The sequence below is a fragment of the Syngnathus floridae genome, chromosome 22 (genome assembly GCF_059516105.1).
Source record: "Syngnathus floridae isolate MCC-2025c chromosome 22, RoL_Sflo_1.0, whole genome shotgun sequence".
Classification (NCBI taxonomy): Eukaryota; Metazoa; Chordata; class Actinopteri; order Syngnathiformes; family Syngnathidae; genus Syngnathus; species Syngnathus floridae.
In genome coordinates this window covers 2,196,221-2,209,728 of record NC_142434.1, presented here as the reverse complement: position 1 = coordinate 2,209,728, position 13,508 = coordinate 2,196,221, and the positions used below count along the sequence as shown (strand labels likewise).

The following is a 13,508-nucleotide window of genomic DNA, read 5'->3' as shown; positions in this document are numbered from 1 at the left end:
AACGATCTGGCGCAAATTATGAAACTTTCATGTGAAAGGATTTGTGCAAATTAGCTTGGGCGTCCTGCTGCTTTTCAGCCTCAAATGTCGGAGGATTCATCAGCGGCCCAGATAACTTCACGGGTCACAAACGGAATCAATACGACAAATGAAAACGGCTTTTGCTGATTGAAATGAACAAAGAAACCAAAAAGCTGGAACGGGATCAGTACCACATAGAGCTGTTTCCACATGGCCCCCCAATCGCGTAGCGTCGAAGTCATCTCGGTGATGACCGAGTCCTCCACGGGGATGACGGTCTCGAATTGGCCTTTATTCTTGACGTGGGCGTTCTTCAGGTGGATGTAACTGGTTGGGAAGATTCCCTGGAGGCACACGGCAAACAATTAAGGTTAGCGTTCGGGCTAGCCTAGCTAAATGTTTGCCAGATTTTGCAGATTCCAAAATAAAATACAATAAAATAAAATAAAATACAATTAAATACAATTAAATTAGATAAGTAAACAAACAAACAAACAAACAAACAAATAAATAAATAAATAAAATAAAAAATAAAATACAATTAAATTAAATCAAATACAATTAAATACAATTAAATACAATTAAATTAAAGTAATAATAAATAAATAAATAAATAAATAAATAAATAAATAAATAAATAAATAAATAAATAAATAAAATTAATAGCTCTCCAAAGGCTATCTACCTTGACATTTGGATTCTTCAAGATGAATCCTCGGTACCAGCCTGCAGAAAGCAAGCGCCGTTGGGTTATTTTCCTCATCCCATCGAGACATCACATCGTTTCCCGCGACATGGCACAGCATGTGTGGTAAATATAATATCAATATTCTGTATATTTTATAAAAGGGAGCGAGATTTTGCAGGCTCGTTAAGTGAGTGATGTCATTCTCCTTTCACCGCCTATCGAGACGGCAACGCATCTGGAAGCGACAGCTGACTATTTCAAGATCTGGATCAACGTTGTGGAAAAACGGAGCGAGTGCTGTTCAAAGATAAAATCACACCGCCGCTGCGTGTCGGCGTCAACACTTTTGCGGCGTTTTGAAGTGTCGGCGGCGACGTGAGGCAAAGCCATTAGCCCGCCTCTGTAACTGTCACTCAGCATCCTCGCTGTTGATGATCTCGCCGCTGCTGTTGCCTTCTGGGCAAAGTCTTCCATTGGCTGGGCTATTGTCAACTTCCTAGGGATGTGTGTGTGTGTGTGCAAGACCACATTCCTCTAACTGACTCCGTGTACAAACAGGAAGAGAAAGTCAAAAGGGGAGAATTGGCTCAGGTTAACCTCACAACCACACGACCGAAACCTGAACAGGAAATCTGGTTTGTAAAGTTCCACTGCGCTCGATGGTTTTACAGAATGTATGTACCACTTAATAATCCCCCAAAAAAAAGAAGTAGATTTTCCATCATTACAAGAGGAGCTCAAGTGGAATGACAGCAAAATTGTGTACGTGGGAGCAAAACAGACTCGGCGTGGGCTGGACGGCTGGAAAAGCAGTCAGATAGCTCCCTTGAAAGAAAACAGCAGCCAGTGTGATTTGACGCCGTCTTTAAAATGAGCTGTTATGAAAAAAGCTTCACTTTGAGTCATTATTGATGAGGAAGTGTGTCCGATTAATGTTTGGTGTTTTGATACCAACCTTCACATTTTTCCAGGATCTGCACCGTGTCGCCAATTTCCAACGGGAGGCCGTGCTGGACGGTGCCTCGGAAGCTGGCCAGCACTGCGGACAGCGACGACAAAAAAATTCAATATGTGCATTCTTTATGATTGGATAGTCATGGATTGAGTCAGAAAACGGCGGCTCAGAATATTTTTTGGTCTTTCAATCAAATCTGACCGGTCACAAGCAGGAGGGAGGTAGGGAGGGGGCGGGGTCATGGAGTGACAGAGATGTAGTGTGTCAGACGGGTGTGCGCAAGGTGAACATGTCAACGCTCATCTCCATCACCAGCCATGATGCTGTCACACTGGCGCTTCATGTCAAGGTTGTCAGAGGAGATAAACTTGAACAAAAAGGAACCGCTACCATGCTATTGGTCCTGAACAGAAATGCTCAAAAAAAATTGAACAATTCAATAATGCAAATTGAATGCATGTCTTTCAAATTCAGTGTTTGCTGTCACATCTTTCCGCTCGTTAAATATGCAAGGTAGGTGTCAAAGCCTCCACTAACACCTCAAGCGTCGGTACCGAGTGTGCAGCTTTATATTTAGACGTGTTGCGTGCTAGCTTGTGCTTGGGCTGTTAAAACTCAAACATATTTGTTTCAAAAATGAATGCCAAACTACCTAAATTACTTCCAGAACAAAATTAGAGTGATAGTCTGAAAGTGTAGCGCCAACTACTGGCAGGGAGGACTTTTTTTTATTTTTTTAGGATATGTATCAGGATAGCTTCACAAGTACCCTTGAAAAAAAAAAAACTGAGATGAAATATTTCAGCTGTGCTTGCATTTTGGTGGGGTTCACGTGCTTCCCGCCGCTCTGGAGAGGAAGTGGTGAGGCCGAGCGACGAGGCCTCTCGTCAGATGGCTCTAACAGGTGTTCCAGTCCAAACCCCGGCTTGTCAAAGCACATTAAATTGGGCTCGCTCGTCGCTCCTTCAAAAGAACAAACGCAGCCGACGTGCAAAAAAAAAAGCCCGTTCAAAAACGACTGATTAAAAGAGGCAGGAGTACCTGATCATATTTTACAGGCAGATTAGATTAAATTCAGGGGTATTAAAAAAAAAAATCCAGACATTCCACTCATCTTAAGGGACATTTTGACCTCCTTAGCTTGACTCCTTCTTCTGACAATGATTCACGCGCGTAATCCTCTCCCACGTGTTCATTATACAGCATTTATATCATTAATATGCTAATTTGCTAACGCAGCAACTGGTGGCGCTCCCCTCGCCGGCATCGCTGCCAAATGCACGCTTCATGAATATTCAACTGGGAATATACAGAACGTGTGAGCATTACGAAACACGCCAATAACTTGCCGTGACGCACTCAAAACGAGCGAAAAAGAGGAAGCGGGACTTCTTTCCTTCTTTCTTTCGCAATATCGTACGTGGAAATAAACAGAACTGAAATACATCAGATGGGAAGAACAATCATCTTTGCTTTCTGTTGCGTATGTTCACTGGGTCAGTCCTGACATGTAAAACCACCAGATGGGTACTTTGAGTCCGCCGATGTGACATGGAAACATTCCGACTCAAACCAAAACTCGCTGAGTTATGCTTTGTCTCGGCCAACGCTGCGAACACTGTTTCCCAAATCAAAGGGCCCTTACGCATTTATCTCGCACTCTGTGGTGAAGTTAAAAAAAAGCTTTAAATACATCCCGCGACTGTAATGGCCTTATAAGTCCGGGACTGCGGTTAGCGACGCAAGTTGGATGACAAAACTCTCCAAAAACACAAGGAAGACCATTTTTAGTGCGATTGGATGAGTTAAGGTCGTTTTGATATCAAAAATGTAGACAGAAACCGTTTGGGAAAAGAGTAGCGGGAATGTAGCGCTAGCTTAACAAGCTAGCGCAAATGGTGGCGTCCCAGAAAACCACATTTCTCAGCCTCCCACAAACAAATTAGCCTGACAAGGTTACCAAAGGTCAGGCGCGAGCTATTGCTCGTCGCTAGGGAGGCCAAGATTAACCAAACCACCAAATCAAACTGCAGAAGCGCAACCTTACTTTTTGGAAATAGCAACATGCTAAGATATTGTACAGCACACAGAATAAATCGGATATTCTATCTGGTCCGTTGGTCCGGTTCCTCTGAACATAGGTCAGTGAACCGGATCACACTCAATGACGTTAATCTGCTCGCTAAAAGCATCCGTTCGAATTTGCTAAGATTCCTAATCCCCCCCAGAGCGTGACATCATCATCACTTTCACACATTTGTGAAGAGAAGCATCCAAAAAGGAAGTGTGATCCAATAATTGAGTCTGGATTAACGTTGGGTCGTCATCAGCATCTGTCGCCTCTCCGGGGGCGCCGCAGATTTTCAGTTTTCCGGCTCAGGTCGGGCTGACCCCCCTACGCACCTTCCCGAAAGTGGAAAGCAAAAAAAAAAAGACGCAGGCGACTAAACATCTGCTTGGCTCTGCCACCCAACTGTTAAAAGTAGGCGGTGCATTCTGACTCACAGAAAAAAAAGCTTCTCCACTTCCTTCAGCAAGTAAGTGGCATCGACCTCCATCTGCACTTCAGGCTCTCTTGAATCAAATTAAAACAAATTATGCCGCATGCAAATATAAACACTCCAAAGTGGCGTCACGTCTGACCTTGCTTTGTGAGACACGCGCAAAATCTGACAGGGCTGCATATTTTACCGTCTCGCCGAGTTTCCATGGCTTTCCATGGTTAGCATGATCAAGTTAGCGTGATGGACTGGCAACTCTCATCTTTTTTGGAGAAACGCCGCAAAGCCTCCCCACAAGTTCCAGTCGAGCGCAACCACCGAGACAGTCGCTGGGAATGCAAATGAGAGGACCGGTGCCAAATTTTTTATTGCACGTCTCGTCAAATGTGGCACGTCAACCACCGAGAGTCTCATTTAGCCTAGTTTGCCGCAAACAAGCTCAAAGACAAAAAAGGGGGCGGATGAAAGAAGCATCGCAAACAGCTGAGCGTAGCTCCCTGCGGATCCCAATCCCAAATTCTGTCTAGTCGTTATCTCACACTTTACATCCTGGCCCAGTAGCCTTCATTCAGCGAGATAAAAACAAAGCCCTCAGTGAGAGGCAGACTGGATAATTGTGTGTTTTTGAAACAGTCAATGAAAGACTGCAGTGTTGGAGGTCTCCATTGAAGTGGATGCGGGTCTCGATGTGGATCGGGGCGTGGGAGGCCGAGACGCAGAAGGAAGTCCCGATTGATAAGCCCGGGCTCGCCTTGACAGACGGCGCTAGCCTCGGAGCGCGGCCAGATTGACTGAAGACAAAAACAGGGCCTCCACTCAAGGACACACAGATGGCAGGTGCTTCACAAGTACAAGCCAATGGAGCGGACCTCATTATCGAGCAGGCCCGTCGGCCAGTTTGGAAAAGTGGTAGTTTGCAGGACGCTCAATGTCAAACATGAAGTCACAAATCTCAACTTTTGAAAAAAAAGCACGCCCTTGAGAACTTCTTCAGGGGAGCTTTGGTGATTCAAAAGATGAATGGTCATAAAAATTGCTAGCATATCTGTATTTCTTTAAAATTAAGACAATTTGTCTTCGGGGGCCACATAAAATGGTTTGGCGGGCCGTATCTGGCCCCCCGAGCCTTAGGTTGGACACCCATTGTCTAGTGCCAAGGTCAGATTTTTATGTTATCCAAGTAATTAAGCAAAGACAGCAGAAACCTCCCAAAATAGTTTATTAGCCAAATAATTCCGCGAGTGGACACGGGTAACAATAAAACAATAGCCGGAGTTCTTTACTCGGGCTATTTCTCGTCAAGAACAATAGCCAGATGACAAAACAGTGCCAGCGGACGAGCGAGCGAGGCGAGGCGGGATCACTCAGCCAGCCAGCCCGAGCCTCGGAATAAAAATAAAACGTTTTCATGTGATATGCGTTGGCCTCTTCATGAGCCACAACATATGGAAAATGAAGGAGCCAGTGTGCGGCTGCTGTGTCTATACTGGCACGGCTTCTCATTCTTTCCTATAAAAAGGAGCCTGGCGGCTTGCGGTTTGGTTGTCTTGCCAATGCTACCAACATCTGCAAGAAGTGGAGATCAATAGAAGTGCACAACAATAGATTTCCAATCACCAGTGTCTCCATACTTATTTTCAGTCCACAAGGGAGGTTCTACTCAAGCCCTGAAGGGTTGGACTGATTAGTCAACCTATCGAGGGGAACCACTGGCCTTCACGTCGTCTGGCATTCCAGAAGCTTCAGCTGTCGTCCAGGCTATTTTACTGTACCCAGAATTCCGACGGTGGATGGTGGAGGATTGTTCCACAGAGGGGGGTGAGGAACTTCTGGCATGTCTGGTGTGGATGATTATCAGAGACAATGAGGTATTGGAAAGAGTCTTTGGAGAATCCTTATGGATTGTGGAACATGTATCGAATCGTCCAAACTAAGAAGGATTCATAATGACTCTCTTCCTGTTCGATTCAATTGAATCGCAATTCCCTGGTAAATCCGGTAGATTAAATCGGACGTGGATATATAGTGGAAAAAAAAAATCAACGCAAGGATGAGGGGGAAAAACAAAACCGTCCCAGTTTCGCCATTTAGGTCAGTGACAGCGGATGGTGGTGATTAAATAAAAGTATTCCTGAAAAAATCTACAGGAGGGAGATGTAGATGAAGAGGAGGGCCGGGCAAGGCTGGAGTGATTAATTTCCTCTTTGTTTTTCTCCTCCCACCGTTGTACAAAGCAGAAAAGGTAACCTCATTTATGGGCCCATTCTACGCCTGGCACTCGCTGGAGGGAAGAAAGTATAAAACACGCTAATGAGCTGTGGAGAAACACAAACATGGCCGCCCGGCTGAGAAGAAGAATACTTTGTCCGTTGACAGCCCATCCTATTATTGTCTCCTGGCCTTGTTCTTGGTTGATTTGTACCGGGAACTAGTCAATACCGACCCACACTAGCAAAAATTCCCACAGACTTGTCGGAAGTCTACCCGGCTAATCGTTAGCCACGTTCTGGCTCTGAATCTGTGTTCCTCGGTGACCACGGTGATGCTAAGGTCACTGGTGCATTAGGGTAAAGAGGATTATGGCTGTAGTCCAGATGAGGGTCCCGGGGGAGCTTACGGGTGGGCCCATCATCACTGATGATGTCTGGAAACTCAAATCAATCATTCATTCCCATAGTTGATCTCCGACGAGGTCGTCGGGGGAAAAAAATGTAACCTTCCGTGTTTTCCTTGAGCATGCCGAGCGGTAATCCTACAAGAGGCGTGGTATGATCCGTTTGCGGGTCACTATTTATAGATCCTCCACGCTCATTAGGTCAGCACGGCAGAGCAGAAGGCTCAAAAAGGTCCATGAATGTTTTTCTTAGCATTTCAAAGGGCGATGAAAAAACAAATAGGTCTCATTTCACGGCATAGCTTGAAAGCAGCCAGCCCTTGAGGTGTGAACAATGTCCACCAGGGAAGGAGTCCAGTTTCAAAGAAGCATAAATCACTGACTTGCTTTTTTTGAGGATGAAAGACTGAAAGCTGATCCAGAGATTTGCCAGCATCGAGGTCAAAACCACTGACACGCCATTAATGTGTCAGATAAAAAAGTAGCCGAAAAATTTCCATTATTGATCCATGTCAAATTAATTTTTGTCGCGGGATCAGAGACGAGTAAATATTGCTCAAATATTTTAATAAATCATAAAAATTGCTAGCAATATCTCTATTATTTTTTAAACTGAAGATTATTTGTAATTTTAGTAATGGCACAAAGTCGATGTGGTGGGCCCCCGAGCCTTAGGTTTGACCCCCAACCACCATTGACGGTTATAGACATCAAACTGGATTGGCAGTGAATGAGTTAATAGTGAAGATTACTCAAAGTGAAGAGCTATTTTTACATTTCCAGCCCCCCCTCGGATTGGGGGGGGGAGAAACCCCCACAACCCGATCTCTCTCGCTTGATCAACAAAGCCATCTGTCGTCAAACAGAATCTGGCCATGAATCCCAGTGAAACGTGGACGTTTGCTAAGTGCCACATGCTGGATTATTTCCATGCTAGCGTTTGTATGTATATTATCTAGGGCCAGCCCTCTACACAAATTGCTTGTTAGCAAGAATAGCCGTGGGGCCTCATCGGGGGTAGGAAAAACCAAGGTTCCTTTTCAATTGTCATATTTTCTGCCATAGTCTCCGTACGCCATGCGGTGGTCAAACAAAAGGCTCCCACGGTGGTTTCCTCTCACCCACACAAAAGGGGATATGTTTCAGCTACTTTTAGAAGCAACACTTGACGCTTAGAGGTCCTCGGACTCCCACCCCTGAGGCCGGGGAGTGATTGAAGTCGGAAAAATGAAGACGCCAGGTGGACGCTCGGTGAGGTTGAGCTTGTGGTGAGCAGGGGGGAGGGGGGCACTCCGAGCCAAAGTGGATTTTTTTAAAAAAAGGGAGTGAGATTACCTCAGGACTGACATAATATCAAACAAAATGTAAATAAATGAGGAAATAATAATTGCTAGTTGTGAGGCTGGTAAAAAATTCTATTAAGCAGAAGACGTCAAGATGCACAAAAATAAAATCAAAGTGGATTTAGGTTTGTAAAAAATTCTATTAAGCAGAAGACATGAAGATGCACAAATCAAAACAAAATACAATTTATTTATTTTTTATCTCTATGTGGCAGGCTGGGTGGAGCAAAATGGGTCACGACAGATTTAATCAACCTGCTCAATTAAAGCAGTAGCACTCAACATAATGATTCATTTAGACGATTAGTTGTTTGCAATCCTTTATCCAAATATAAAATTATATTATTTGTGTGTCATTTTAACTCCTTGGACTGCGACTTAAACAAAAGCTGAAGAAAAAAAAGTAGCTAAGCTTCATCCATCGCTAATCTCATTTAACAGCATTTGTATGCCGAAAAAAAAGGGGACAGAAGAAGCGTAAAAGAAAAAAAAAAAAAGCAGTTTACAGCCGTTTCAAATCTCATTGCAGCGTAAAACACGCCTCCAAAGAAAGCATAACATGTTTTGTAAGATTTGACAGTGGCACACCAAAGATCCTCTCGCGGGGTTGGAGATGCTCTCCTAAGCCGCCGAGTGCTTTATCATTTCCGAGACGTGAGATCCACCGAGGCTTGCACATGCGATGCTGTGCGGGCTACAAATAAACACATTATGCGCAAGCAAACACGTTTTGGAATATCTGGGACGGATGAGTATGGATTTGAAGGAGTGCGAGATAAAGAAGGATGAGGCTTGAGAAGGTGGGGGGGGGGGGGCAGAGTGTGAGATAAGGGTCAGGCTAGTACTACCTTGGAACACGCAAGGCCCAGGCAGGAAATAGGGCAGGAGGAAACAAGACTTAATGTCTTTTTCGTGCTCGGCTACGGAAGCACGTTTTGGATTTCAAAATTCATCCTACCCTTTTTGCTTTTGTGGGAATTTTTCTCTTTGAAGGAAAACATCGGCGGAATTAAAGGTTGAAAAGACAAGCCAAGGTCAAACGTCAGCTTTCTTAAGCGCTATCAATCCAAAGACCTTTCGGGCCTTCTGGCTTACTTTGGAATTAATCCTGACAAACCCGCTGACCTGAACGGCACGAGAGGGCTTGCGAGTGAAACTGAACTTCCACGCTGAGCTCATGCCGTTTCCTATTGGCATTATCGGCACCATTTAGGTCACGGTCACGAAAGCAGGTTGAGTATTTAGCGCTACTGTAGTTAGGGTTAGTTTTGCATACATCTCTGCATACCTTATAATTAAAAAAATTATAATAAAAAAATCTAAATTAAATATATATAATATAATATAATATAATATAATATAATATAATATAACATAATATAAAAATATAATAGAAAAATATAATATAATATAATATAATATAATATAATATAATATAATATAATATAATATAATATAATATAATATAATATAATATAATATAATATAATATAATAAATTATGATGAGATTTGTTTTGTTTGAATTAACTGCTCCCAGCTAGCTCGGACACTTGTATCAGCTCTCAATATTACATGATCGCATCTCTCCTTTTTTTACGAAAATATTAATAATAAATTCCCCACATCGACTTAAGTAACTTGAGCAGCTGAGCAAAAAATAGCTTTGACTAAAACCAGCCGTATAGGGAAATGGAAGCCTTGAGGTCATTACGATTACACTGGGTCACACACACACACACACGAATCGATGTACACTTCCTTTATGGTCAATACGGGCCGGCCGGGATTACAGCCGCAGGGAACGGAGAACTGACACCACGCCAACGTGCGTAATCATTTTTTTTATACAATGAATGAGGAGGAAAAACAAGTGTCTCCCGGCGCCTCTCACCTGCCAATCACAGTGATTGGCATCGGCAGGCACCCCGATTGTTTTTTTTTTGGTATGAAAATTTCACGCCAATCATATTCCCCCGTTCGGCCCATCTTCCAACAACACATCCCATTAACCTCCAGTTCACACATTGATATCGAGAAGTAGCACCTCAGCGGGACATTTTGGAAATTTCCTTGCCAAATTTCATAATTATTCTCCCAAAAAATGAATCCAGGGACTAAAATATGGATGCCACTGGAGTGGAAAAGCAGCAGGACAGCCCGTGTCACCCCCCCCCCCCCTCCTCCCCCCTGGTGGCCTGTCATAACATTATGCATAGCTGTGGCCTAATGTTGCATGCGGGCTTGTCTGTGTCACCGCCAACAATGGGATAAGCTAGCGAGAAGTGGCAAGGAGGAGAACCTCATTCCTCGCATTCCATTCATCTCCTTCTTCCTTACATCTTTGTGTTGACAGATGCAAAGTAAGCGTTCACATCAATTGGAGGGCGAAATAAACAGAGCGTGGATTAATGGAACACCGAACCGGCGAGGGCATTTTCTCGTTTTTGCGTAACGATGCCTTTCAATTATTATCCGGTGTGTCTGCACACAAAAAAAAGGAGTTGAACAAAACAATTATAGGATGTATTCATTTATTTATTTTATTATTTTTTTTATTATAGGATTTAGTTTTTTTTCCTAATCCATTGTCTTCAACATCTGTTCAGGGAGTGGGGGGGGCCGACATGTCCCATGTTGACGTTGGCGAAGGGGCGCCATCTTTGCAGATGGAGACGAGGCGGCAGGCAGGGGAAGCAATTAAAAGCTGCTAGGCTTCACCTCAACACATTTCACCTCACCCCCCCCCAAAATTCTATCCATACCTCGCTTTGGGGTTTTGCTGCATTACGGGATTGTGGGTGGTGGAATGGGCAACCCGTTCGGAAACAACCTGCTAAACCCCCTGTGGAGTCCAAGGGAGGGGGGGAGGGGGCGGAGCGGGTGCCCCCTTGACAATAAACCCGCCCCTGACACGCGCCAGCACCCTCAGTGACATCCCCCCATGGGAGGAGGAGGGGGGGACCGGGGTCTCCTTCCCAGCTAGGCCTCCGGCGACAAACAAGCAATAATCCGACGAGCTCTTGTTCAGTTCGGAGATTCCGACGTGGCTTATGAATCATCGTTCGTAACGCACGCAGACTTTTGACGCACGCCAGCTCGTTAAAATAGTTTAATTATGCGCTTGTGATGAGCAATGATACGCTTGATTGGTTTGAACAAAAGGTCTTAATGAGGAGAGGAGGCGGAGTCTGTCTGGGGGCAGAATATGACACGACGTCGCCTTGAGTGACTTATGGAGGAGATATGTGTTTTTATATTTGAGCCAATCTCGAAACTCAATTTCGAAAGGTTCTGTCGACCTCGTCACCTCCTCGCATCGATGCCCTGAAGTCATTCGAGATGCCAACACATCTTCAGCTTTTGGTGTTTCACAACAGGAAAACACTGGTTCCTTCCTCAAACATAAAAAGGGGACCCAGACAAAAACACAAACGACGTTCTGCTAGCAAAGAATGTTTCAAAAATGAAACTGCACTTATTCAAGCAGAAGGGATGGAGTACTTTTAATCCAATTAACGACAGATTGAGGGGGACAATGGTGACTACCCAGCCTTAAATATGAATATCCTCCCTCTAATCCAGCCCAAGTGGACTTTGAAATTGGATAGTCTGCAATTAAAATGTGGATCCTACTGGATGGAGGATTTGTGGACCATTTCTTTTTTTTTTAGCGCCAGGAATAGGAAGTTGACGCTTAGGAGGAGAAGTCCAAGACTGTACTAGTTGATTTTAGGTCACGGTGGTAAGGTAGCCTCAAAGTGGACAGGATGGAGGAGGCAAAAAAAGAAAATGAAATTGATTATGGGGAATTTTAAGAAGCATCACTCCTACACTGCAGATTTATATCTCAAGGGAATGTTATTATGAGACCTTTAACATGCTCACATCTCAATGATCATGTCATTGTGAGGAAGAGGCGGAGCAGGAGGAGGGGGTGGAGGGGGTAGCAAATAGGAATTCACACCACACAAGCAGGAATAAAAGACCGTGTTACCCCCCCCCCCTTTCCTCCTCCAGCTTCCTACATTTGGTTTGTGTAGGCTTGTTTGTCTCACTTGAGTATTTGAATCACAATGCAGTCAAGGATGCTCGCATCTTAATGAGAATCTGTGATTCTTCCTTGAAAGTAAATCTGCGCAGAAGTGATTCAATGAATAAAAGAGACAAATATTTAAGATGCTGTTCATTTAGCAACCCGTGGGGGGCGGGGGTGTGAGGAGGAGGAGGAGGGGGGGGGGGGGGTCACAGCGACAACACTGTGCTTTGCAATGTGGCAGTCAACCTCTCATCATTAGATCGGATGCTTTCCATTGTTTGTTGGGGGAGAAAAACAACAAAAACACCCCCTCATAATAAACAATCAAATGCAAAACATCACCGCGTCAGTCAACGCAGCGCTCGTATTGCACTTTGTCATTCAACAAGAAAAAAATGCAATAAACTTACCGACGCCGTATTTTTCCTGCTCCGTAGGTATCCACATATTTCCGGCGGGTGCTTTCAAGTTTGACGTGCAAATAGCGGCGAAAGCGGTGCCATCTGATGCATTCTATTGGCGTGCTTTCCTCCGCTCCGTAGTCGGAGTCATTGTTTGGATTTGCAAAGCGAGAATGCGCCGCTGCCACGGCAGCCGCAGCTGGTCGAGGTACGGAGTGTGCTGCGTTCACGTATCATCGGAAATCTAGCTACTACGCGGACGTGATTTGACAGTTGAATCTGACGTGGTGAGTATGATTTCATTTGGACTCATTTATCTATTTAAGGTTAAATTTGTGGGTATAATAACTAGTGGTGAGTCAATAACGCGGACGTTCGAACTTTATGGTGTTTTTCAAAGCGTGATACGTTTTCCGTAATTATACAATACTAGGCATTCAACGCAAACGACTTGTAATTCAAACTTCATTTTACTACTATTATCTGGAATAACATCAAAATAGTTTCCTTTCCGTTCAAGCTAAAAGTTAAGGGTTTAAACGGTAGAATATACAAATGTCCGAGGTGTAATTGAACGCTTCTGCACGGCCAACACAGCCAGAAAGGACCGCGTTGCATTGTGGGTGTTGTAGTAGCATCCGGTGACGTCAATGTGGTTAGGAAGCGGTCTTCCCATCATGTCACATTTAATTAGAAAGAAAGAAAGAAAGAAAGAAAGAAAGAAAGAAAGAAAGAAAGAAAGAAAGAAAGAAAGAAAGAAAGAAAGAAAGAAAGAAAGAAAGAAAGAAAGAAAGAAAGAAAGAAAGAAAGAAAGAAAGAAAGAAAGAAAGAAAAATAAATGTAAGCACAAATTGATAATATATTATGCATCAAACTAAAAAAAAAAAAGTTGTGTGCTCAAAAAAAGGCAACAAAAGTTGTGTTCATTTTGTTTTAATTTATATTTTG

At 43.8% G+C, this 13,508-nt stretch overlaps 1 protein-coding gene across 4 annotated transcripts in view; it reads right to left on the bottom strand.

Annotated features, from left to right (window-relative positions):
* Window positions 1-12,772, bottom strand: part of dock4b (dedicator of cytokinesis 4b) — a 41,074-nt gene extending 28,302 nt beyond the window's left edge. For 3 of the 4 annotated variants that reach the window (XM_088366857.1, XM_088366858.1, XM_088366859.1), the window contains exons 1-4: window positions 12,570-12,771; window positions 1,665-1,748; window positions 707-747; window positions 213-365 (exon numbers count right to left, since the gene is read on the bottom strand). In XM_088366857.1, coding sequence (XP_088222983.1) covers window positions 213-365; window positions 707-747; window positions 1,665-1,748; window positions 12,570-12,606 — 315 coding nt within the window. In that variant the 5' untranslated portion in view covers window positions 12,607-12,771. Of the gene's footprint in view, window positions 1-212; window positions 366-706; window positions 748-1,664; window positions 1,749-12,569 lie in introns of all 4 variants that reach the window. The other variant, XM_088366860.1, reaches the window with a different exon arrangement.
* Window positions 12,773-13,508: the final 736 nt, after the last annotated feature.